Below are 26,697 nucleotides of genomic sequence, written 5' to 3'. Positions count from 1 at the left end.
TCCTTTTATGGAGTCTATAGAACTCTTATTAGAACTCATTCAGTCCTGAATTCATTCTAATTCACAACTTTCCTATCAAGGTTATCACTTCCTGAAATGACTGGCTCTTCAATGGGCGCAGTGAAGTTTCACTGGTGGACTAAATTGTCTGTTAAAAGAAAGGAAATTCTGGCTACAGGAATTTGGATTATAGGAAGCACTTACTATTGAAAAATACTCTTCCCTCAATCTAGGGATAGAGTAACCCAAAATAAATTATACATTTCACATAAATATGAATTGATGCTATGTGTTATAGCTAGTCATTAAAATATGTGCTGCTACTTTACTATTATATGATGGTCTCTGCTATTTAAAGGACTAAAGCATTAAAATATTAAAGTAAAATAAATTATTTACAGTATATTATTTTATTATTTCATCTTATGCACTTTATGAATTGTATCCCTTTCAGAGATTCTGAGTACATTGGGTAAAATATAGGTAATTTAATAAATAAAATAGGCAAGTAAGAAAGCAAGCATGCCCAATATGTCACCCAAGGAAACAAGATGCTCAAGGTGCAAGCTTATATTTATAAAAGTCTTAACAGGTTGGAAGCTACTTGAAGTCCAACCTATGACAATGCATCCTGACTTTGTAATAAATCCCACTGGATTGAGTGGGATTACTGCCTGTAATGCAAGGCAACATCTTTTTTTATTCAATATAATTATTAAAATACACAAGTTTTAAAGATACAATCAGCATTTTAATTATGACTATGTGACATATTCTTACCAAAACTTAAAGTCAGTAAAGCTTTAGTAAAATACTATTCATAAAAATCAACTGGCTTCCCATTTATTTATTTATTTGACTTGTAAGATCACAAACAACTGAAGATGACATACAAAAGTTTAAAAACAAGTCATAAAAACTCAACTGAAAGAAACCAAACTCATTGCATGGAAAGGTTTCTGGGCATCAAAGTCACAAATGAACAGAACTTGATATGTATCCTTATAGATATTACATATTAGCCCTTTGTAGATATTCAAACTGAAGATAATGAAAACATAAAGAATCTACTTCCATCTTTCAAATCATTCACAAAAACATCCACAGTCATTGAGACTCTTCAAGAAGATATTAACCACAAAAATCTAAAGATCCTTTTTTACATCAGAAGATGGCCCAGTATACAGTTAGAAATAAACATCCCACAAAGGAAGAAAATATACTATTTTAATGTTGTATTTATTTTATTTTCTATTAAAAACAACCAAGAATGAATAGAAAAACATTATCTGGGATAAAGAAATACAGAGTTCATTTAGTGCTCCTTTCAAAGAAAAGCAACTTCCATTATGCTATAATAAATAGTTCCACCTGCAATTTCCCATGTACTCTTTTAGACATATTATAGGTAATGAGGAGGAAGAGAAGTACCAGAGCTGAAAGAATAAGCAAGGAATTGAAAGAAAAATATTGCTTCCCAAATAGGCTACTTTCTGGAAAGAACAATTTCCTCCTCATCAACAGAATATAATTTGAAGAAAGTACTTCCTCTTTAGTAATTCATTGAGAAATTTAGGATCCATTCCCTTAGCAGGGATTATCAGACATTTAACTTACTGTTTCTATCAGTACCTCTCTTTATATGTGCTCCTAATAGTATACTCAAACTTCAAACTATGTAACTTTCAAGTACAACAATGGCAACTTCCTAGGGATTCAAGTCTCATTTATTGTTTGATTGCTTTCTTATTTTCCTTACTTGTTAAAGAAAAATCTTCTAGATGAATCTAATAATCTACCTAGTTCTTTTACTTCTCTTAATTACTCCTCCCCCAAAACCTTGTATTTTATTTTCCCATCCACCACTCTGATTGTATTCTTCCATCTCTCTCTGTCAAATAACCTTACCATGTTCCCTTTTCCCAGTGTGAAAATGAACCAGTCAATCCTCCCAAAATGGCCTTGATCATTCAATAACCTTCCACACATTTGAATTCTGATTTTCAGGCACACATTTAATGACAAAAAGAATGAGCTCAATATCTAATTTATGCCAAGCACTTTTTCTATTTGATCTGCATTCTAACACATAATTTCTGCTACTCTAAAAAAGAAACTGTGCCACATGACTAATCTAAATCTACATACTAAAAAAAAAAAACAAATGAACCACAAATTTAGAAAAAAAAATTACACACACACTGATTACAAAAGCATGAAATGCAACAATTTTATAGTATCATGCTTTCAGATGGTTTCCAAACCCTGACAAACCTGGCTGGGTATGAAGTTTCTTTGTCAGAAATGATTTCTCATCAGTTACTGTATCATTCACCTTTTTCTGCTGGTCTTCCCATGTAACTTCTAGCGTAAATCAAAAGAAACCAGAGCTTGTCAGAAGGATTAAGCAATTTCTACAAGATACCTATCATTTGATGCACTTTATCATTAAATAGTACATAATCACTGGCAGGACCAAATTTATGTTCTATTCTTTATTCATTGAGTATATGGGATTTGCAAAGATTTAAGTACATTTAGCTTGGAACTTATTACTGTACAAATACCCTATATGAATATATGATATACATAATATTAATTTTGAAAAGCCTTTCAAATTAATAGATTCTACTGCTTTTACTTTGTGCTGATACATCCTTGATCAGAAGAGATTACAATCTTAAATCTGACACCAGAAAGTTAACAGAGAAAAGGATAGGAATTGGGTGACTAAGATAAAAATCCATATACGTACTTCAGTAGCAGTTAGATCAGCTTAATTAGCACAAATTTACTTAAATTGTTTCCTACTGCTCCTAAAGGTTCAGAAGAAAATTTTTAAATAGGTATAAAATATAAACGATGACGCATATTGTATAAAGTTAATGTACTGCCAGTTAATAATTTAAGAAATAAATTATTTTGCAATATAATAATCAAATTTCCAACATTTTAATGCTATTTTATGAGTATGCTAATAGTTTATTTTTGTTTTTATAAACTGACCACAACACTTTGTTTTTGAGTAATAAAAGTCTCATTAATAAAAAATAACAAATAAAAGAAAAACCTTGTATGCTATCATCCCTGTCTGGGGTAATAATATTAGAAAACAATGAAACCATTCAAATGACCACACAATAATCTATCAGTTTCCATGGAAGACTATTGTGTTGGGCCAAAACAGCAATCACAAGCATTTATTTTATAATACATACATCTCATATATGTCTAATTAACCAACTTTCACATATATGATTATCAAACTGGTTAAGGTACTTCAACATGTTCCAGGTACTTGAATTCAGTTATTCTAAAATCCCTTAATGAATATGCAGATCTGAAAACAGGACACACAAATACACACTAATATATAAAGAAGCTATATTAAACATATACTCATTAGCAAATATTTTATTTTGTCTGTTATGAAACTCCTCCCATTTTGCTTCACTGATTATTCTGGATTCTAGTATTTTGAAGGGGAAAGACCTTTCTATGTGCAATAATTTTAGTTACCTCTGTCATATTCCCCTTTATTCATATTTTGTTTTTCTAATCTCAAATGTTATAACCTTTCTGAGTTGCTTCAATCGATTTTATTTTCCTTTCATGCATCTTTACCAGCTACCTTTTTTGAGATGCAGAGATCAGAAGTCTTCACAGAATTCCAAATATTCATCAACGATTTATATAAAGAGGTTATTATACTAGCAGTTTTATTGTTTCCTTTCCTAACAATCTGCAACACAGAATTTTCCTTTTTCTCAGCAACCACACATTGTGACATTTTAATATAAAATGTTTCAGTATTAGCATGCACTTGCAATTCCACAAAACCAGTGCCATTCAACGAAGTTTCTGAATGTCAAGAAGAAGCAATTAATATTGCATGCTATGCTCCAAAGCTAAGAATAGTAGAACATTAAGTGACAATAAAATCTATGAATATTACATATAGCATTATTAGCACTTGATTTCCTTACATGTTTGACGTGAAAATGAGGGTCTTAAAAGGCAGTGTGACTACAAAAATGAACACAGAATAAGTGATACATACTTACTTGGGGCCTCCCTATGAATTTTTTTTTGTGCTCATAAACAATAGAATCAACAAGAAACAAATGACTGAATTTATAATGAAAATTTGATACAGTAATACCAAAGAGATCAGTTATTTGGGGAAAAAAGAGAATTTTGTTACATTCTTGCTTAGTTTAGCAAGGAATTATAAATAAATGTTTTGCACAGCTCATATGCATTATCACATACTACTTCAATAGTACACTGCATTTAGCAACTAGCAATACTGATATTATTGTGTCATCCAAATGCTTATCTGGAATATTGTCAGGCCTAGATCAAGAATGATGAGGAATCAGTCCATCCAAACTTCAGCTCTTTATTTGACCACACTGTATAGATGGAATCTTGCCAGACTAATTCTACTCTAATCTAAAGGAAATAACCTGGGAGGCTCTAGGGTGGGGCTACTCTGAATCTCTTTATCTTCCCACACTCTATCTCTGAGCTCTGCTGTCTCTTGCCCTGCCCCCCACCTTGGAATGTGTTCCCTTCTTCATGAGAACCAGCTGCGTTACTGTAGTCCAACACAGATACTAGTAATGAAAAACATCAGAGTATCTATCAGTCTGATCTCTAAAAATTTAGCAAATGTAACCCAAAATATTATCTTATTTTTTTGTTAGTGTTATACCTGCCTTTTGTACAGGAGCTCAGTACTATATGCATAGTACTCCCTCCTGTTTTTCCCAATAACCCTGTGTTGTAGATTGAACTGAGAGAGAGTAACTGGCCCAAAGTCACCTGGTAAACCTCTATGGCCAAAAGTGGATTAGAATTTGGTTCTCGCCAGGGCCAGTGGCAAGTGGCAATGGTTACGTGGACTTTAACCACTAAACCATATTGGCTCTCTGTTAGGATTTCATGTATTTACTAAAATTATCATGTTCTTTCTTAAAATGCAATATATCAAAGTGAGATTGAATTATATAGCACTTCAGTCCTAAACAAATACATCAAACATAGAAAAGTACAGTACCAATGAGTAATTGTTGATTGTAAGTATCTTTAGAGCTATGTGCTCCAGGCTTAGAACTGTAATCCTAATAGAAGTATAGTAATATAGCTATAATAGTACCCTTTTTAGAATTAACAAATTGTTATATTAGTTATTTAAAGATTTAACAAAGTAATTGTGGAAAATAGTTTGAGTTGCAAAATCTCTCTCTCTCTCTCTCTCTCTCTCTCTCTGTGTAAATAAAATAAACTACTAACCAACGCTTTTATTGCTTTAAAAAAGGTGTCTGGAGAACTGAAAATACAGTTATTGGGTTTTTTGCCATTTTATGTAGTACTAATTTATTTTATTTTATTTTTATCCCACCTTTATTATTTTTATAAATAACTCAAGGTGGCGAACATATCTAATACTCCCTCCTCCTATTTTCCCCACAACAACAACCCTGTGAGGTAATATTATATGTTTCAGGTCCTTAAACAGCTAATCAGATTTCTTTAGATTCTGATTTTAAATTAAAATTATCAATGATCTGGAGAAAATCTTAAACCTAAATAATAAAATATGTGGCAGCATTTGGCTAAGCATAGCTGATCTAGAAAACTAACTAGGGTTGGCTCTGGAAAGTAATTAGACCACCTTAGCAGATCACGGCTGTAGAAGCAACTGAAACTAAAAAGAGAGAGAAAAATATCCTAGAAAGCAGCAGTGGCAAATCACATCCATATTGTGACAAGAAAACTGCACAGATATTCCCAGGAGCTGCTCTTGAGAAAAAGGGGACCTTCATCTGGCACACTTGCCTTAATCTCATCTCCTGATTTGATAATGCCTCTTTTCTTACTTTCATTCTGTATCTGTATGAACAATTTAAGAAAAACTAAAGAAAAAAAGTTTGCAAATTAAGACAAGAGAAGCAAAATAGTTATTCATAAGGAGTTTTCTGATATTACAGAAAGGAATTAAACCTCTTAAGTAACACATTTTCAAAAGGCTATTCTGAATTTTCTATGTACTTAGATATATAACAATGTCAAACCAGAAGGTATGTTTTAGGCAGCTCCAAAGGTATAAAAAATAATTTAGAATTAGATTCAATGTTGTGCCACCATGAGGCTTTTCCACCCCTTTCTCCCTGTGTTATGACCATACAGGTTCCTTGAAAAGCCTCTCCTAATTAAGGAGATCCTGTAAAATTATGCAGAAAAGGCATGGTAGTAATAATACCACAGCAGTGGTGGGGTGTGGGGTGGTATCTTGCATAAACATTTTAGGTCTTGTTGTCAGTAAAAAGGACTGAAAATGTTCCACTGTGAACAGCTTTAAGAGGCTACGCTTTTTCACTTGTATTCACTATAAAAAGCTAAACTTAAATTTACATAGAAATACAGTTTGCATTTAGCACCCATCTTTGTTCCTTCAGCTGATATATTTTCTCACTTTCCATGATAGATAGATAGAGTCCTGGAAAAGTATTGGGGTATTGGCAAACATATAAGTAAAATTTTAGAAAAGAGGAAACTTTGAGGATGACTTCATCTAGTAATAGGTCTACTTAGGTAAACCAATATAGTAAGCACCAAGCAATAAAGAAACAGCAGAAAAACTGTGGTTGGCTAGAGGAAGATCCTTTGGTCTAACAAATTCCTTGGGCAGCTATTTAGGTATTTTGGCAAAAGTTTTGGCTTTAGATATTTCATGAAAAATATCGCTGATTATAATAAAATAGGGAGATACCTATTATAAATAGATTGAATGTAAAAAGAGCAAAACAAAAATTATTGATATCTATCTTGCATATATGAATGGCTAATAAAACTGTCTTGCATAAAAACTGTAATAAAGCTTAATAAAAACTGCAGAAACAATAGATACCATCCTTGCAGCAAAATGTTGCAATGCATCTTCACATCTCCAGCAGGAATCCATTTGCTCAGAATTCCAACTAGAAAAGAGTTATTCACTCATTATTCACTGTTGATAAATGTAACTTATTGTTATGCACTGCCTACCGCAGAGTAAAACACAGACGCTGATTCCTAGGAGAGCAGGTTCTGGTTTATTTCATACGTAGTGTCAGTTGCGAAAAAAGCTGAGAGTGAGAGGAGCGCGCCGGTGCGGGGTTTAAATACCCCGCGCCGGTCAGCGCCCCCTCACCCTGGGTTACGTCATCCCCCCTTTGTCCTGCAAATAGTTTCACCTATCTGCAGTTTGGGGCATGTGATTCTGAACTACCAGCCATTTTGGATATGCACAAAAAAAACGTATCTGCCTTCAACCCATTTCCTCAGCAATCTGAAGGATTTATGTATTCTTAATCTAAGAGTGGGAGCAGAAGTTCTGGAGTGGCCAAGATGTAGCATCCTTTTTCTGTTTTTCCTTATATTGGGGGTGGATGGGTGATTTTTTTGGTGATTTTTTTTTCAGTCAGTTTGCAGGGCTCCAGAACTAAAGTAGCTCCAGAACTAAAGTCAAATTACACGAATGTAAGCCCTAAAAATAACAAGGTCCACCTGTATACAGTGTTCAGGTAGATAAATTCATTACCCACCCTCAATATCCCACTCTCACTGACATAACTTAATCCCCGCTTAACTGGTTTAACAGAGATGCCTCTTCTACAAAGAGAAAGAGCTTGCACAAATCTTGGTTTTCACACATATATGATAGTATATTTGTTCTTGCTTCTCAGTGGACACTCTTTGGCTCAGTGGAATACCAAAGGCAGAGCAGTGGTAGTGATCCACCCTGAGTGCAGGCAATGAACAGATGCATTGTCTGGCGACTTAGGGGCAACAAGGAGGCTATCAGAGGTATAAAGGCGGGTTGCTCCTGCCAGCAAGCCAATTGGCTGTTTAGTAGTTAGTGGTGCAGCACAGCAGCAACAGAGGAGGGGGGTGTTAAAAAATGATCCATTCCTGGTGTCAAATATGCCAGGTACGCCAATGCTTTGGTTGTCTATATGTAACCATTTGAATTAGTTTCAACGAATGGCAGCTTTCTATATTTATACTGAAGTTCAGAAGGAAGCATCAGTTGTCCTTTCTACAATGTTCACCTCAGTTGTCTTTATATGAGTTTCACTAATATTCGTGAACATGCTATGTAATTATTAAACAATTTTTATTACTAATAAGACCTGACTTTCAAGATAGTGTGCATACATTCAGATATATGATAAATGCTACAAAATAGCAAATCTAAAAAGTATAACCACAGGTACATATTTGGAGTATGGTTTCTGTATATAAACAGCAGCCAAATTAAGATACAATCACCTAGAAAAGAAAAAAACAGAAGGCTCACAAACAGCAGATCTGTCTTGGATCATAATCCATTTAACCTACATTCTGTTTTTAACAATATCCATTCAAATGTTTCTACAATACCTATGAACATGACATGGCATAAAGGCATGATGGTGTTGCTCCCCATTATCATATGTAATCTGATTGTGACTGTACTATAGATACGAATACTGTAATTATGGTACTAGGAGTTTATTTCCAATCCCAAATGCAAGATAACAAGGTAACTCATCCCCATATTAATTTAAACAGTCCATATTATGTTATGTCACAAGAAGAGAATATATATCCTCAAAGAGACAACTATTGATCAATTAACCCTGATCAGATTAGACCTCTACAAATTCTAACCCACTAAACCAAAGGCAACACCTTTATGGTAATTTGTCAAATACATCACAAAATTCCTGTTTTCACTGGCTGTCCTTAACTGCAAAAGCAAAGGGTTTTTCCAAGCATAACCACAGAGTTCTATCAACTCGATAAGTCACTAGTTACAGCATTTTACTCCAGATGCAAGAGAAAATGAAAATTATATTTTAACCCCAGATAAAATCAACTATTTATACAATTAATCAGTTGTTTAGGCTTCTCTATTCATTGGTTTATGACTTGGTACAAACAGATACCAAATTTTTTATATATTCAATAGCATTCTTCAATTTTAACATCCAAAACAGGAATATAAATCAGCTAATTAAGTTATCACTGAATTCTAATAGTAATTTCTTCTTTAACAAAGCTGCTAATGTTACTTTGTATATTTATTATTTATAATGTGACATAGAATATGGAAGAAATATATCTTCACTAAAATAGGTTGCATAAAGAAAAATATTAGAAGCGGATGGACCACTCCTAGCAACGTCCTTAATTTCTCCAACCATCTCTCCAATGGATTGGGAAACCTTTGCATCAGCTTTGTATCATGGCAAGTATGTGGATTTTATTTATTTATTTATTTATTAAGTAAGTAAGTATACTACCATATCTGCCAGAGACCCACAGATTTATAATTGTAAAACAACCATTAAAACATCCATGATAAATAATATCAGCAAAAGCAATTAAAACATCCATGGTAAATGTAATAACCACAACCATTCTAAAATCAGCATCTTAATTAAGTAATAAAAATAATTCTGATAGAACAGTCATTAAAATAAAAGAAAGAAAAGTAATAACATTAGTAAACATGGTACAATCTATTAATTACTGAACACCCTCCGGAAGAACTCTATCTTTATTTACTTCCAGCATGCTGTAACAAAAGGGGCAAGCCTCACATCCAAGGGCAGACTGTTCCATAAGGCAAGGGCTACAACCAAAAAACGCCTCCTAGCCTCAGCTCCCTTCAAATGGGGTATAATCATATAGGGGCTTATAGACCAAAACCAGCACTTTTACATGCACCCAGAAACTTACTGGCAGGGTCTGTAGCAGAGGTGTGAAGTACAGCTGTCAGGTAAACCCAGTTTGAGAGCTAGTTTGGTCTAGTGGTTAAGGCAATGGGCTAGAAACCGGGAGACTGAGAGTTCTAGTCTGGCCTTAGGCATGAAAGCCAGCTGGGGGACCTTGGGCCAGTCACTCTCTCTTAGACTTAGGAAGGAGGCAATGGCAAACCACTTCCAAAATCTTGCCAAGAAAACTGCAGGGACAGTCCAGGCAGTTGCCAAGGATTGGACATGATTGAAAGGCCAAAAAAAAAAAGCACCTGCCTCTAAACAGCCCACTGCATTTTGTACAAATTGTAGTTTCCAAGTAGTCTTCAGTTCGAAACAGAACCCACTGCAGTACACCCACTCTTCATTTAGTGACTACCTTGGTCAGAGACCATTTGCAAACACAACAGTAAAAAAAAATATATTTTCTGACCAACGCATGCATTTACAACCAAATTTTGTGTGACAACAACTCATGCTACAGTGAGAGTAATGCTGAAGTAGCTGTATGAGAGAACTTTATCTGAATGAGATGGCAGCAGTAAATAACCAGTAATCTTTGCAGTGTCTCTTTTTCTTTCTCTCTCAGTCACATGTTCACTTAGCAACCATTTTACTTAATGACCTGGTCATTGGAATGGAACTCAATTGCTAAATGAGGAGTGGGTGTAGTCCAACTGCTTAGTAATGAAGGTATGATTTATATGATTTACTGTTTTAAGATCCTCATGCTCCGGTAGGGCTGCAAATGATACACCAGCTAAAGTTGAATAAATGCCCTCCTGGCCCCAGCCTCCACCCTGCCCAACCAGGAGTAGTTATGAGTTTAGAAGCAGGCCCCCAAGTACAGACCTGCTTCCTCAGAGGTAGTGCCTTCCCTTTGAGAGACAACATAGGGGCTAATCAAGAGTATCAATAAATGAACAGTAATTCCACCTTGCTTAGGCCCAGTTTCAGCCATCCATACCTCTACCGCCTCCAAGACAAGACTTCCATAGCACCACCAGTGCAGCCCATAGTGGCAAAGTTACAGCTGGATATCAACATGTGACATGTAAAGCTGGATATCAGCATGACCTTTCCAGTAGCTTCATCTACATGATGTACAATGGGAGAGGGAGAATCAAGCCCTGTGGTACCTTAAAAATGAGGAACCCCCGAGCTAACCTCTCCTCCCTTATAACTGCAGACTGGAAATGTGCACTAAAGAAATGGTATCTAAGCAGTGATACTGAGGTCCAGCCCACAGACCCTGTTTTGTGGGATGCCACAGGGATTGGTACCCTCTCCTCTCCTGATTAACATCTACATGAAGCTGCTGGGTGAGATCATCCAATGGTTTGCGGTGAGAATATCTCTACCCTGAGCCATCCAGGTGATGCCATGGAAGTCCTGTCTTGGTGTTTGGAGGCTGTGGGGGTCTCGATGGGGAAAAATGGGCTTCAACTCAGCAAGAACAAGTGGCTTTGGGTTTTAGGACCCCTGGCTTCTGGAGACATTTCATCTCTTGTTCTGGATGGGGTTGCACTACCCCAGACAGAACCTGTGTGCAATTTGGGGGTACTCCTGGACTTGCAGCTCCTGCTCGAAGAGCAGATGGCAGCAACAGCTAGGAGGGCCTTTGCACAGCTATGTGTTGTGTGCCAACTGTACCTGTTCCTGAACTGGGACACTCTGCTCACAGTCACTCATGTTCTGATCACCTCCCAACTGGACTACTGCAATGTGCTGTACATGGGGCTGCCCTTGAAGAGCATCTAGAAGCTTCAGCTGGTGCAAAATGCAGCAGTGCAGGCAGTTATGGGCACCTTTCATTCAGTGCCTGTGATGCCTCTGCTCTGTTCCAGGTTCAATTCAAGTTTCTGGTAGTGACTTATAAAGCCCTTCATGACATGGGGCTGGATTACTTGTGGGACCATCTCTCCTGAGTTGTATCTATTGTCCTGTAATATCCAGGAGGAGAGGTATGCTCCAGGTCCCATCCATTAAGTGGTGTCATCTGGCTGGTCCTTGAAGGAAAGCCTTTTCTGTCATGGTGCCCACCCTCTGGAACATCTTTCCATTGGAGATTACACTTGCCCCAACCCTACAGGCTTTCTGTAAGGCCCTAGGTTTCATTGCCGAGCTTGGAGCCTGGGGTGTGTGGTAGAGCCTGTATCCTGAACATGTTAACTGTGTTGCTGGTTTTATCTTATTCTACATTTACTATTTGTTGTTTTGCTATGTTTTTGTTTTTATTCCCTGTTAGCTGCCCAGAGTCACAGGTTTGAGATGGGCAGCCATATAAATTGAACAAATAAATAAGCCTGAACCCTGATTGAAAGGAGCTTAGATAATCCACTTCTTTTAAGGTAATTCTGTGTAGAGAGCATTGCGTGCATCCTGCCAGCTGGCAAACCACGGCAGTGGCATTGTTGTGCTTATCTTCATTGAACCTTCCTTGAACTTCCATAGTGGATAAGGTTATAGCAAAAACTTTCCTCACAAGGCAACACGAGCTGTAACCTGAGCTGTGCCAGGAGGCAGATCACGAGGACTACATGAGCCAAGCACTGCTATTTAGACCAGTCAGCTCTTTGTAATATGAGCTTCATGTTTATAGTAAAAGAATAATAAAAGAGGGCTTACAGCTTGAATCGGGGCTCTCATCCCGAGAAAACTTGCAGCCTGTGTATCCTTCATGAGAGACCACCACAATTCTGTGTATACCGTGGCCATGATGCCATTTTAACATTCTTATTTACCAAAGGAACATATATATTAAAATAAGTTTTATAAGTTAAAAATCTAATTTTCTTATACATTATTTATTTATAATGGCAATATTTATATTTTTATATGACATAAGATTTAACAGTTATAAGCATTTTCAAACAGGAATAAGAAAATACAAACTGGGTTTAATGGATCCCTGAAAAGTTATCTATTACAAGGAATTAAATTAAACCACTGCAATATACAAACAAATGAAAAATCTCATAACAAGCCATGGAAAACAATCCATGTTAATCTTTTGTGATGTAAACAATGGCTGCAAGTGATTTTTAAAAAGGTTTTTAAAGATGTCTTTATAGACAGAGTCTATAAAGATGTGGAAAACCACAATTTCTTAAATTAAGAGATGAAAAGTTTAAGTTCTGGGATAATCTTGTATCTAAAATAGCTGGAAACCCCTTTTTCAGGGGTAAATTGAATTCTTATGCTGTTACTGCCTTGGAATAGCTTTCTTCTGTTGAAGAAGCTTCACAAAACTTAAAATTGAGTTTGATTTACCTGAGAGTGCTCCCTATCAACATATTCAGCATAAGCATCTGTTATTTAAATGATTTGGCCCTGATGTTATTGCTGCTTCCATATACAGTATGTGAGAAGGTTTTGGAGGAATCAGTTGAGGCTTCTAAGCCGAGAAGTTTTAGATGAAATAGGTAACTGATAAGAAATTTGATGAAATGGATATTAATTATTTCTGCAATCTTTTCAATAATGAGCTCAAATATCTTATTCTTATATATCACTGCAAGTTGCTTTAAATAATGTGAAATTAGATTCTTCTGACCATAAAGAGATCAAAGATGCTCTTTTCAGAAATGATGTAATGGATCATGCACAGAGCAAGAGACTGAACTAGGCAACATCTAAGGTCCCTCCCAATTTTATGACTCTATGATAAAATAAAGTTTATTGTTAATAAGAAAAAATGTTTCATGTATATTTGCATAAAAGGAAGTTCACCTTTTTTGGATATAATTCAGGAAATCCTTTGGCTTATTGCCATATTCAGGACTGAAATTCACAGAACTGTCAGCATGAAAAGAGCAATTACTGTGTTGAGAATACATATGTTCTTCTTGGCTATACAGTATCCCCATTACTGAGAATTTATTAAGGTAAGCGTTTATCTATGAGGGAGAATCAAACAAATTATTATACAGCTTTAAAGAATAAAACTAACTGATGTGTAGCAGTGGCTTGTCAACATGTATTGTTTGTAAACATAGTCTTTTGACAAAGGGGCAAGGGAAGAAGACTTTTAACTACTTTGGTCATTTAGAAGTTATTTCTTCATAATATAAACACCCAGCCTTTTATGAGACTACTTCTCATAACTCCTCTTAATTTAAAATGCTCACTTACTTCTCTCCAGTGTCCCTTTTGCTGGGAGTTGTGGCAACTGTCTACCCCTGCGTCCTGCCACTGGAGTACTTGATGGGCTTGTTTGGACAGACCCCGAATGAGCATGTGACCTACAGGACACACCAAGAGAAACCATCAACTGTAACATATATTTATTCTTATATAGTTTGAGAACAAAGGAATGATTAATGGCTTTTGTGCATGTTGAGCTTTAATTGAAATGATGACAGTTCAACCTTAAAGATTTTCAAAAGCATGGTTACCAAAAGAAAGGTTTATCTAGAAAAAAAGGTAAACAGTATGCAAACAGATGGCACACAGTGTTTTTGCAACTGCATCTGTCAACCATATAAGGAAATGCATGTAGAAGTATATGCATGCATGCAGGCATTGAGACATACTGAAAGAAAGTAACAGAGAATCGTATATATGAATGTGAATATTACCATGTTCCGATAACGGATGTTTCAAATTTTAACTAACTTTGGGTTAATGATTTACACAGCCATGAATCTGATGACAGGCGATAAAACAGAAGTAAATCTCAATGAATGAAATGAAATAATAACATCATTGTTACTGATGGTTATAATTCACTACAGAAAAGCAAAGAATCTAGACGATAATCTGATTTGGACAAAATTAGTTTCACAAATATCTTCTCCATCTTCACTGTACCATTTGTAAAAAATTAATTAAATCAATACTGTTAAATCATAAATAAAATACATTACCAAAACAAGAAAAATGCAAAACATGCACACAGCAAAGCAGAGAAAACAGTGATTAATATATCAAATTAGTACAAATTTAAGAAACTATTTTTGAAAAAAGGATCATTTGATGTTATGATTATAATTCCATAAGCGATGTCTGATGAATCACATTTAATTAGTTATTCTGTAAGAGAAATACATGATAGTTATGAAGTGCTTTAGTGTAAGAAATCACGCAGGATTCCTAATAAATGAGAAATCACAAACAAATGTAAATAATTGTTCATTAATTATTGTTAGTAAACAAATTACAATGGCAGCCACACCATTATATCCCCAATGGAATATAAATAGTGTATTGACATTGGCAGGGTTAGTATCTACAACTACTAGTGATCAGCCAATGATGAAAGGAAATACTATTGAGGTTTTGGGAAAATAAAAAAGTGAGCTGGTGGGGCAGGATTAATCTATCTGTTTCACCTCGATAATGCAGGTGAGGGAGGGGCAGATCTTCCAGTCATTAATGAAGGCATCGATCTCATGAGGTTTGACTCAGGACGCTCAGTGGATCGGGAGCGGGGGCTGGGCCGCTCTAGCACTGGACGCTGTTCTGTTGATCTGGATCTTTGATATGGTAGTCTAGGTTCCCAATTCCTGTAATGTTAGTCAAAAAGCAGCTCAATTGACTTTTATCTGTAGTTATGCATTATGCTGCAGCACATTGGATTTGGAGTTATCCAACATAAACTAAATTTGCAACAACTTTTTAAGGTTTTCTTCTTGATAAAATAGAGGGAGTATAAAGAAGTATACTCCTTTAAAATCCTTTAAAAATGGTATGTGAAGAAATTTCTTTAGACATCTTAATGATGCAGTGAAATACAATTTATTGACTTAATTTTGCATTAAATTGCATTATTATTTTGGGAAAATTCAGAATTCAAAAGATAAGATGCAGTTTTCTAGAAATATTAAACAGGTTAATTTTAAAAAATCATATATTCCATTATCTGTCTGCAGAGTAGTTATTTATGGTGGTACATTTCAAAAGGATTACTGAATATGAACAAAGGATTTTAAAATCCTGAATTACATTTTTCATTTACTGTGTAATAGTTTAACCATCGGGTATAACTGTAGCAGGGATTAAACAGTTTTAAATGAGAACAAACTTATCTGCTATGGAACAAAGTTATTTGACTTATGCATATATGACATAATCTGTACTTTTGTGGAAAGAAGATCAATCACATCAGATTCAAGAACACCCACAAACAGAATGACACAGAAAGTTTTCAAACAGTTATCCAAAACTGCTGTAGCAGGTATCAATTTCTAGGTAATGGCTGCGATCTGGTTCTATAATATAGCTAAGATTTTTGCAGTTTGTATAATATATGTGTGTGTGTTATTATAAGACCCTCCTGTCCCACCCTTTCATGCAGAGAGGACATGTTAAGGACCCTGTCTGTAAGAGAATTCCATCTGGCGGGGCCCAGGAAACAAGCCTTCTCTGCATTGGCACCCACCCTCTGGAACATTCTGCCACCAGAGGTCAGGCTAGCTCCATCCGGACCTTCAAGAAATCCCTGAAGACTTGTTTCTGCCACCATGCTTGGGATAGGGAGCGGGGGAGTCATTCTTGGAGATGGCTGGCACCTTAGAGTGCTCCCCTCATATTTACGATCTTTTATAGCCATCTGGATTTCTATTTTATTTTTTAATCTTATATTGTATTCTATTATATTCTATGTTTTATTATTATTATGGTTTTAATGTTTTAATTGATTAATTTATTGTAAACCGTTCAGAGTCCCTCCTTGGGGGGAAATGGGCGGTAGTACAACTTTGAGATATAAATATAAATAAATAAAAAATCTGTGAAGTTTGCTCTCAATAAAGATATTGACCAAGAAAACAATTAAACACTGCCATACATTTATTTTGACTCATGAACCTAACTTCAGATGAAGGTTTAGAGTTGTACCTGTACTGAAAACCAAATTTAAAATTAGTATTAAGGAGAGCAAAAGAACACTAGACAGTTGTATTCCAAAGAGCTTATAAAATTGCAAAATGAATTCCATCTGTGTAAAGTTGTCCTTTAGGATATCATTGATTGAATTTTCCATAGCTTCCATTTTTTCAGTAAAGCATCATCTGCAGAATCTCAACATAGGGGGAAAAAGTGTCTGATTCAGTTAATGTGATCTGTTTGTTTTTTAAAGCAACTGAAAAATGTGCTATAATCTTACTGCTTATTTATTTACTGTCAAAGAGGAAAAAAAGAGAAAGAACCTAATACATACAGATGTGATAGAGATTCATTTTTAAAAATACACAATAACGTAACATAAAAGAGACCCTAGGGACAAATTCTAACCCAGTGCTCGCTCATGCAGATTGCAACAGAACCAAATTTAGTTACTTCCTTGAAGATATTAGTGAACTGATCCTGTGATAGAAATATATTACTTCCTCTTAAGGCAAACCAAAACAGTCAGTAAAGAGGTATTATTAGGAGTGCTAGGTATCATAAAAAGAACAGTGTGGCAATACATGGGCAGCTATTTCAATAGCTTTATCCAAGCGTGGACTTAAGTGTTCCAAGAATGAGCACTGTTTCTTCCTTCAAGCACCCATGAGGGTAAGACATCAAGCCTCACTAAAGACTCTCCCATGAGGAACAGATAGAGATGATATAGATACAGATAGAGATGGAGATGGAGATACAGAAGAGGTCTCTATTGTAAAAGTTTGAAGCTTTCAATCTATCTCTTTGCAAATCCAAATTGACAATTAATGTTCCTTCCATGTGATTGTACATGAAGGCCCCACAGACAAGATCAGAACAGGTACCAATAGTCTCACCTTCAGCTCCTAACAAGCAGGCACACTGTGTTTGAACATACGATCAGCAAGGAAGGGCTAAATATCAGGGAGGAAGCCTATCTAGGATCAGGGCACTTAAAGACAGAGATTTCAATCTAACAAAATATTACTTTCATGCCATTGAAATGGCTGAGTGTTTCATTGGTAAAGAATTCTGAATGTCTGCTTCTCCACCCCCGTATTTGTAACATAACTTGGCACACTAAACTGCACAAGAGGTAAATTGCAAGGCTCTTGGCATGCCAATATCAGCAGGTGTACAGGAAGGAGATATCCCACCACAACAAGCACAGGAAAACCCTACAAAAGTATTCTTTAACATTTCCTTTGAAGATGGGGGAAGGGAATATATTTAGTTGCAAATCTGAGCAAGGATGTGGCAAGGCTAACCAGCAGCAAGTTACCAACTGACAGACAGTTCTCTGAATGTAAGCATTCCAATTTCTGCAAAAACCTCAAAGGTAAGAATAGCCAGGACCATATTGTTTGGACTTCATATTTTAATCAGAACAGTTTGGAAATGAAAAGCGTCATCAGTCTCAGACAAATTTGCAAAGGTTACCTCATGTTTTCTTCTGGATCTGTATGTTTATTTTCTGAATGGAAAGCTTGATCTGCCAATATATCCACTGTTTCAGTTCTTTAATATCAAAATTAAAAAGTCACCTTAACTTGCAATATTGATTGACTAGCTGAAATGCAGTTTAAGGAAAAAACTGAAGTGTATATTCAGGGCCCCAAAAACATTTTAAATCTATCTGAAAGAATGGAATATAAGTATTGGGAAAAGGTTTGATTTTATTATCTAGGATACTAAGGAGCTTAATATACAAAAAGAGATCCCAATTACAGAAAAGAAAGTGCCCAGATAAAGATCAGAGAGAATGAATCTTCTCAGTTATAATCAGTTACCCTAAACTATTTTGAACAATCTCATTTACAATATTCCACACTCCTTTTAATTTCTAATCTATTGCTGTCTTACTTCTCCCTAAATTTTCAAAACTTTCAGAGAAAATCTTTGTTTCACCTTATGTTGAACTGTTTTTCAACAATATAATTTGAATTTAAATCCTGCCAATTATAATTCATTCATAATTTACAATTTTTCTAATGACTGAAAGCTATGTGAGAACAAAAACCTAAAGCAGTCACAGTTAATTTTTTTGCATTATGAAAACTGTTTACGTGTTCATTCAATTTTCTTGTCAATTCATTGGAGATCTATATCATAACAGGAAAATATATACTATACATATCTATGCTTTTTAAATTCTGTATAGTTTTAATGGACTAAAAATCAACTGGAACCTAGAATTTAGGTATCCTCCATGTCCTTCAAAATAATTAAATGATATTAGTTAAACAAAAATTTTATAGCTAAAATGTCTTGTGGTAAGAAATGAATTTGCAAAATTACTTTGCTAATATTGAAATAAAACAATGGAAATTATATTTACATTATTTAAGCTCAGATTGCAACAGAACTGGATTTAGCTATTTTTTTATATAAGTAGAAGATGGATCATGGACACAAAAGAGTTAAGTAGAACGAAGTTGAATTCATCAAGACCAAAGTCTTTTAAGCATAGACTGTTAAATTAAACAAATAGGAACCACAAAGATAAAAGAAACAAACAATTCATTGCTTTCCAGAAATACTCATCTGCCTTTCTTTTGCACTGCATTTTGTTTTCTGTGCACAATACCTAACGCGGTATATGTTATGTTGAAAATAAACAGTAAAAGCAATTAATGTCAGGTAAAAACATTAAAATGCAGCAAATTATGGTGCATTTTAATAATCACATATAGCTTTCTCTACTTCTAGAGACAGTGAAAGCACTACAAAGGAAAATACACAAATTATGCCTAGGAGTCACAAGTTTAATCTAAACCAGTTACTTTTTACTGGGAATACCTGTCAGTATATGTGGAAGACTGTTGGATTTCAATCCTTGGATATGCTATTCTTCTACTAGCTATTGGAATTTTGCTGTTTGGTCACAGATACAAGATAACTTGTTAGCACAATGTTAATAACTCTTCTCTAACTCTCTAACTATAAACAGATTTCTACAGTTAACCAACCATTAAGCTAGAAACAGAGTACGTTAAAATAATACAGTATTGTGTAACTTGGTTTATTCTTTTTAAAATAATAGTTACCAATTAAAATTTATACTACTGGTTCATATACACAAAAGTAATTTATACACAATGCATTTATTTTAAAATTTGGCGAAATATCAGAACACAGATGTCACAAAAAGATACTCATATATGATTTATGTCATGTGCATGATAATACATCAGACTGCATATATTACTATAGAACCACTACATCTGCAGAGGATTTTACGTCTGCTGCCATGTCCATGTGATGGGTCTTAAGAAGAATACTTCCAAATATTAAAAAAAAAAAAACCAAGAAATTCCCTTTCAAAATATGCACCAGAAAGTATGAATCTGAAGCAAATAATACTGTAATTACAAAAGTATTTCCCTTTCATAGCAACTTTATAGAAAATTAACATAAAGTCTATTAAAATCAAGGAATCTACCTACAGAGACAGTCAAATTAATATCTAGATTTTAGAATCTTTTAAAATTTACATTAACAAACACTTCAACATTTAGCTCAACCTTGCTTAAAGAAAAGTTAGATTTTTTAAAATGTGATATATCCTGACAAGAACATCACATCTCTGTAAAACTTCATATAATTTTATATTCTTTATGAAATGCTTTATTTACATGAGTATGGTATGCAAGGCACCTAGAATATCAAAGTACATCAGAATCTTATCTCTTATATAACTCATCATATATGACAATTCTTTAACAATATAGTTTCCTCTATTATGAATATTGCTTGAATATACTATAATATAATGCAATAGTGTTCATCTACACTAATGCATAGTGTGTATCACCGACAAGAATTATAATGGAGTTGGAAACTGCCATCTGTACAACAACATGATTTACTTAGCTCAAAAAGGTGTTTTCCACTATTAGTTTATGCAGAAAGTACATGCAGTCTTGGTAAATAAACAAAATTGGCTTTATTTCATACATGAGTACCAAAAAAAATGGAGCCAAAATGGGGACTATTTGAAGGCAAGAGGGATGTTTCAGCAGGTTTACAGAAATACAAAACTTCTATTGAAAAACTATATAAAACCTCTAGATTCATTCAACTCAATAGAGCATCTTTTTTTGTGCCCTTGAGTCAGTCTTGACTCCTGGTGACTGCCTGGACTAGTCCCTGCAGTTATCTTGGCATGCTTCAAAACATTTTCTAAATAAAGGTAGTCCTCAACTTACCATGGCAATTGGGGCTGAATTTCTATCACTAAGCGATGCAGTCATAAACTGCAACCACATTGCTTAGTGACAGCAATCCCTGCAGTCCTGGTTGCCGTTGTTAACTGACTCCCATGGTCATTAGGTGAGGCAACTTCCAGCTGGATTTTCACAACCAAAGTCAGTGGGGAAGTCGGCAGGAAGTTGCAAGTCCCAGGTCAGTAGGCAGATAAGTGGCTACTGCTGGGTAGGGGAGGGTATGCGGGGTGGGGGAGGGTTAGGGAGAGTGTGAAGGGCGTGTGAGAGGCACGGGTTAGGAATGCAGGGTTCAAGGGGGTGCAGAAGAGGTGCAGTGCAGGTTGGGAAGGGTACGCAAAGGTGCGAGTGCACAAGAGGCACGGTGCAGGTCTGGGAGGATATGCAGGGGTGCGTGACAGGCTGGCACGGCCTGAGTGCAGAGGGGCTGAGGACAGTGCATGGGTGGGGGAGACTTACCCCAGCAACTTGCAACCTTCCCTGCTGGCTTCTTCACTGACTTTCTAGGGAAGCCGGCAGGGAAGGCTGCAAATGGCAATCATGGGGCGCTGCAATTGGTCATAAGTGCCAACTGGTCGCCAAGCACCCAGATCACTGTCTGTGTACTATTCAATAAAGCACCCTGGGTTTTTTCAGGCTGTAGTTATGCAGGGTGCTTTATTGAATAGTACACAGACAGTGTGCTTGCACCACTTCTGAAGTACAGGTAGTCCTTGACCTATGACCATTCGTTCAGTGACTATTTGAAGTTATGATGGCATTGAACGAATGGTTGTTACAATTGGTCCTTGGAGTTCCGGCCGTCCCAGCACCCCAGTGTCACGTGATCGCGATCTGGGTGCTTGGCAACCAGTTGGCACTTCTGGGATAATCATTTTAATCTTTTGGAGGCTGCCATACTCCCCTATTTCCAGTATTATTCTCTATGATAGACAAGGCAGTGCTAATTAGGACTTACATTATAGGTTTCATCAGTTTCCTATCTCAAAATGGCAGGAAACTATGTCATTAGTTTTCAGTATCCCTAATCAGAGAGGATTCCAAGGGCTCCAAAAAGGGAACCTGAGGGCTGCGGGCATCCCTGGGGATACAGGGTGTACATCTCTGAAGAATAACTGGGGTTTTTTTAAAGGATAAATATTACTGAAATCTAATGTTCTTAGTCTAAAAAGGGAAGAAATGAAATGTAAACTGAATAATAATACTCTATTTAAATTATAAGTGCATCTCCTACATTACGGAATCATATCACTTTACTCTTTACTTACCTGTAATTTTCAGATGTACCATTGACTATATGATCTGCCCATGAACTTGCACCATTGTAATACCTTTGCAATGCAGTTAAAATAAAGACAAGTTACAAGTATGAAGATATTTTCATAACAACATTTTTCATGAGATATATTTCTATCTCAGTAATCAGGCAAGAATTTCCAATGTTCTCCATATATCTTTTCCACTGTATCTTGAAATATATTTGGGGAATTAAACCATTTGAAAAATAAAGTATTTTATTCTTTACAACTATTATGTTTTGGTCAGGGCATTTAACTATCTAATACTTAGTCAATTATTTGTTTTATTTATGCCAGTTTTTGATAGAAATATTATAAGAAACTATATTTATGGAACATAACAGATGGTCCAAAGAACATTCATTTTCTTTTCAGTTACAATGTGCACAGTCTAACAATCAGCTCAATCTTATTTTGCATCTGATTGTGAGTATAGCTGGCACAAGAACTCTGCAAAAGTACGGGAAGAGGTAGGAGAAATATATCATGATTCTATGGGACAGGTAATTTATATACCTATGGCTGGGAAAAAAACATAAAAAACATAAAGCCTTAACAGAATGACTGTGGATACAAACTTGTATTTATATTTTGCCTAGGTACAGTAAATCTGATAGTGACATGCACATTGTTACAAATAATAGCAGCAATAAGAATAGCAAAGTGGTAACATAGTCAAATATCTATATAAGAAATAAATTATTAATAGTAGTGAAACAGCTAGTACAGATATTGTGTATATTATGTGAGGGGTACCCTTTATCTAGCATCCTTAGCCATAGGTAAGACCACCCAATGTAATGAATTACATTAGTCTTGGTGAAAGGTGAAAGGTCCCCTGTGCAAGCACCAAGTCATGTCTGACCCTTTGGGGGAGCGCTGCTTTCGTGACGTTTTCTTGGCAGACTATAGTGGGATGATTTGCCATTGCCTTCCCCAGTCTTAGAGCTGTGCAAACAGTTCAAATTTAGCCACCTTGCGCATGAAATGGACTGTTCAAGCTTCACCAGAAGTGTTCCAATCTTACAGAAAGTATTCCACCCACACAAAAAAAAACCATTCAAGATCAGGTAGTTTGGAATAGTTTCAGAATACTTCAAAAGTCAGAGCAGCCTGTTTTCAGCTCAAAATGGTTTAAAAGCAAAGCACTTCTGATTAGTCTTACCCATCCTGAAAGTCAAAGCTAAGGCATGTTCTTCTACCATATCTATGGTAAACCAAATCAAGATTCCCATCATCTGTGAGGGGTCTGAAGTTGATAATCAGTGCTCTGTAAGCCGTGTCTATTATCTCCTTCAAAATCTGCAGTGCAAATTCTTAAATATATCTATTATTTATCTATCTATCTATCTATAAATAAATACCTTTCAAGAGCAGGGGAAATAAACGTGTCATCAATATATGAATTAGGTTCTCTTCCCTCCTTCCTACTCCTCCTGAACATAAAATAAACAGTAAAGATATTTTAGAATGGCCTTACACACTTCTGCTGCTGCATGATAATGTCCAGCAAATATCAAGCAACTTTTAGTACAATACAGAGTAAAAATAACACGTGTGCTGAAAACAGCTATTTTCCAAATAATTCCATGTTCAGACAAGACTCATATGCCTGTGCTGACCTTATATTTGACAACTATGTTAAGACATTCTATATCTGAACTAACATAAGCAATGAATGGCAAGACATAAATTGAGTCACATAAGCTGGCCTATTAATACTTGAGTTTCTCATTATTGGCAGCCAATGTTGTAGTGTATGGAGTGGAAAACACACAACATAGTGAAATCAGGACATGAGGTAAATATGAACACTTACCTCTGAGTAGTTCTCTGTACAGTTTGTCAGATGGTATATGTACCAGGTCAGATCAATTTTCGTAAACTTTTAAAGGTCTGGGAAAATGAAATATTCATTCCCAGCAATTCAAACAATGTGTTCTGGTTCCAACATATCACTAAAATGTTTAGCTTAGTTCCTTTTTATGCTTAGTTATTAAGTCAGTCACCTTTGAGGAGCTATGGAAGGGGGTGGGGTAAAGGAATCATTGAAATGCTATTGGACATAATATTGAACATTACTGATTAGGGATGTTATGAATATTCTTTTAATCAAATGATACAATTAACCAAAACAGAATCTGTTACACCACAAAGGGGAGTGTGGATACCTTTCTCAAAATATTCTGTGGATTAAAAGAAGTATACAAAAAAGCATGACAATGGCCAGGAGGATCATCATTCAGTATAAACTGAGTGTTGCTCAAGCTGCATCCTTACTTGGGGAGAAAAATGTGGCCCCAATAATTTATAATGTAATGATTTTTCATTTAGATTACAGAAATCACTCTATATGGAATTGCCCTTGAAAAATATTCAGTAAGTTCAGCTAATGCAAATACTCTAATTATAGACTTTTATCTGGGGAGCCTTTTTAGGCCATATTACTATCAGTTGTGGAACAATTTAAATGCTTTGTTTGTTTCTGAGCAAATTCAAGGTGCTGATTGAGTTGTATAAATCCTTAAAGATGTTAGGTAAAGGTTTCCCTTGACGTAAAGTCCAGTCGAATCCGACTCTAGGGGGCGGTGCTCATCTCTGTTTCTAAGCCATGGAGCCGGCGTTGTCATAGACACTTCCGGGTCATGTGGCCAGCATGACGACTCGGAACGCCGTTACCTTCCCGCCGAAGCGGTACCTATTGATCTACTCACATTTGCATGTTTTCGAACTGCTAGGTGAGCAGGAGCTGGGACGAGCAACGGGAGCTCACCCCGCCACGCGGTTTCGAACCGCCGACCTTCCGATCGGCAGCTCAGCGGTTTAACCCGCAGCGCCACCGCGTCCCTAAAGATGTTAGGCCCAAGTTATTTAAAAGGCTGTCTTCTTCTATTTAAACTTGTACATAATTTCTAATCAATACTGGAATTACAACTTCCATCAACCAGAGAAATTAGATTTTCTTTTATGTGTGTGAATTCTATTTTAAGCTTACATTAGATTTTTATTTCTCATATCAAAATGGCAGGAACCCATTACCCAATGATATAATTGAAAGTGTGGGCTGCAAAGAAGAAACCCAAGGGCTGCAGAATGCTCATTCCTGCTCTATACCTACAGTATATTAAGTTTCAGTTGGCTTTTTGAAGGCCATCAGGGTCAATGCTAGCCATATCTTGAGAAGGATCATTTCAGAGAGCAGATGCTGCCACAGAAAAGGTACTCTTCTGGCCCCAACAGATGACATGGAGTGTGTCAACCCTAGATTAGAGTGTGTGGGACAGGCAGATATCATTTGGGAGAAGTGATCTCACAGTTAATCCAATCCTGTCCCATATAGGGGTTTAAAGGTGATAACTAGCATCTTGAATTGCATCCAGAAGCCAACAGGAAGCCAGTGATACTACATGAGCATACAAGAATGCACCCATTACTACCTGTGCTGCTGCATTCCAGACCTACTGTAGCTTCTGGATGGTCTTCAGCAGCAGCCCCATGCAGACCATGTTGTGGTAGTCAAGCTGGCAAATGGCTAGGACATGAGTGACAGCAATGAAGGCCTGCTGATCCAGGAACAGGTACAACTTGCACACAAGTTGATATTGTCCTGGCTACAGCTGACACCTGGACCTGCAGATTGCACACTGTCTGAGTGGGAGAATGCAACCCCATCTAGAACCAAAGATGGAAAATCTCCAGTTCCCAGATCAGGGGAATTCCAAACCCAAAGCCACTCAGTCTGGCAGGGTATAGCTGAAGCCTGCCCTTCCCCATCCAGACACGGACAGCCTGGAGACAGAATCTTGCAATTGTGGTTCAGAAGACTCTGCAAGTTGCCAGAAACACTGTTATGCAAATAATCCCATATGGGGCCTTGTTTCTGAAGCTGGCTCAAAGGATAAGCTGGGAGTGTGCTCCTATATTACCCTCCATACTACACAGCATCATCCCTGTCCAAGCTACTAAATATGGGTTAGTGATTAACTTGCCCAATCATCAAATGCTAGGTTTCAAGTAATCTTCCCTGGAGAATGGGTCTGAGATGGCTCATGATTTCATGGCTCCTATAACAGTCATTCCATACTTATTCCTACTTATTCAATGTGTACGCTGAACACATTAATTCAAGAAGCAGGAATGTACGAAGAAGAACCGGGTATCAGAACTGGTGGAAGACTCATTAACAACCTGCGATATACAGATGATACAACTTTGCTTGCTGGAAGTGAAGAAGACTTGAAGTACCTGCTGATGAAGAGCAAAGGTTGTAATCAGCAATGCGGACTACACCTGAATGTGAAGAAGATGAAGGTACTCACAAATGGACCAATAAGCGATGCCACAATAAATGGAGAAGAAATTGAAGTCGTCAACAATTTCAGTCTACTCAGATCAATGATCAATGCCAAGAGAAGTAGTAATCAAGAAATCAAAACAGTACCGTGCTGGGAACATCTGCCATCAAAGACCTATCTGAAGTTTTCAGAAGTAAAGATGTCAGTTTAAAAACAAAGGTGA

The 26,697-nt window shown here is 36.2% G+C and overlaps 1 protein-coding gene across 1 annotated transcript in view; it reads right to left on the bottom strand.

The window, feature by feature from the left end:
• RIMS2 (regulating synaptic membrane exocytosis 2) overlaps window positions 1-26,697 on the bottom strand; it is a 209,326-nt gene that overhangs the window by 84,747 nt on the left and 97,882 nt on the right. The window contains exons 16-17 of the mRNA XM_063299583.1: window positions 15,125-15,298; window positions 13,926-14,035 (exon numbers count right to left, since the gene is read on the bottom strand). Of these exons, the coding sequence (XP_063155653.1) occupies window positions 13,926-14,035; window positions 15,125-15,298 (284 nt within the window). The remainder of the gene's footprint in view (window positions 1-13,925; window positions 14,036-15,124; window positions 15,299-26,697) is intronic.

Source organism: Candoia aspera, chromosome 3 (assembly GCF_035149785.1).
Source record: "Candoia aspera isolate rCanAsp1 chromosome 3, rCanAsp1.hap2, whole genome shotgun sequence".
In the NCBI taxonomy this organism is placed as follows: Eukaryota; Metazoa; Chordata; class Lepidosauria; order Squamata; family Boidae; genus Candoia; species Candoia aspera.
Note: the sequence above shows the minus strand (reverse complement) of the source record. Positions and strands in the feature narration are given on the sequence as shown.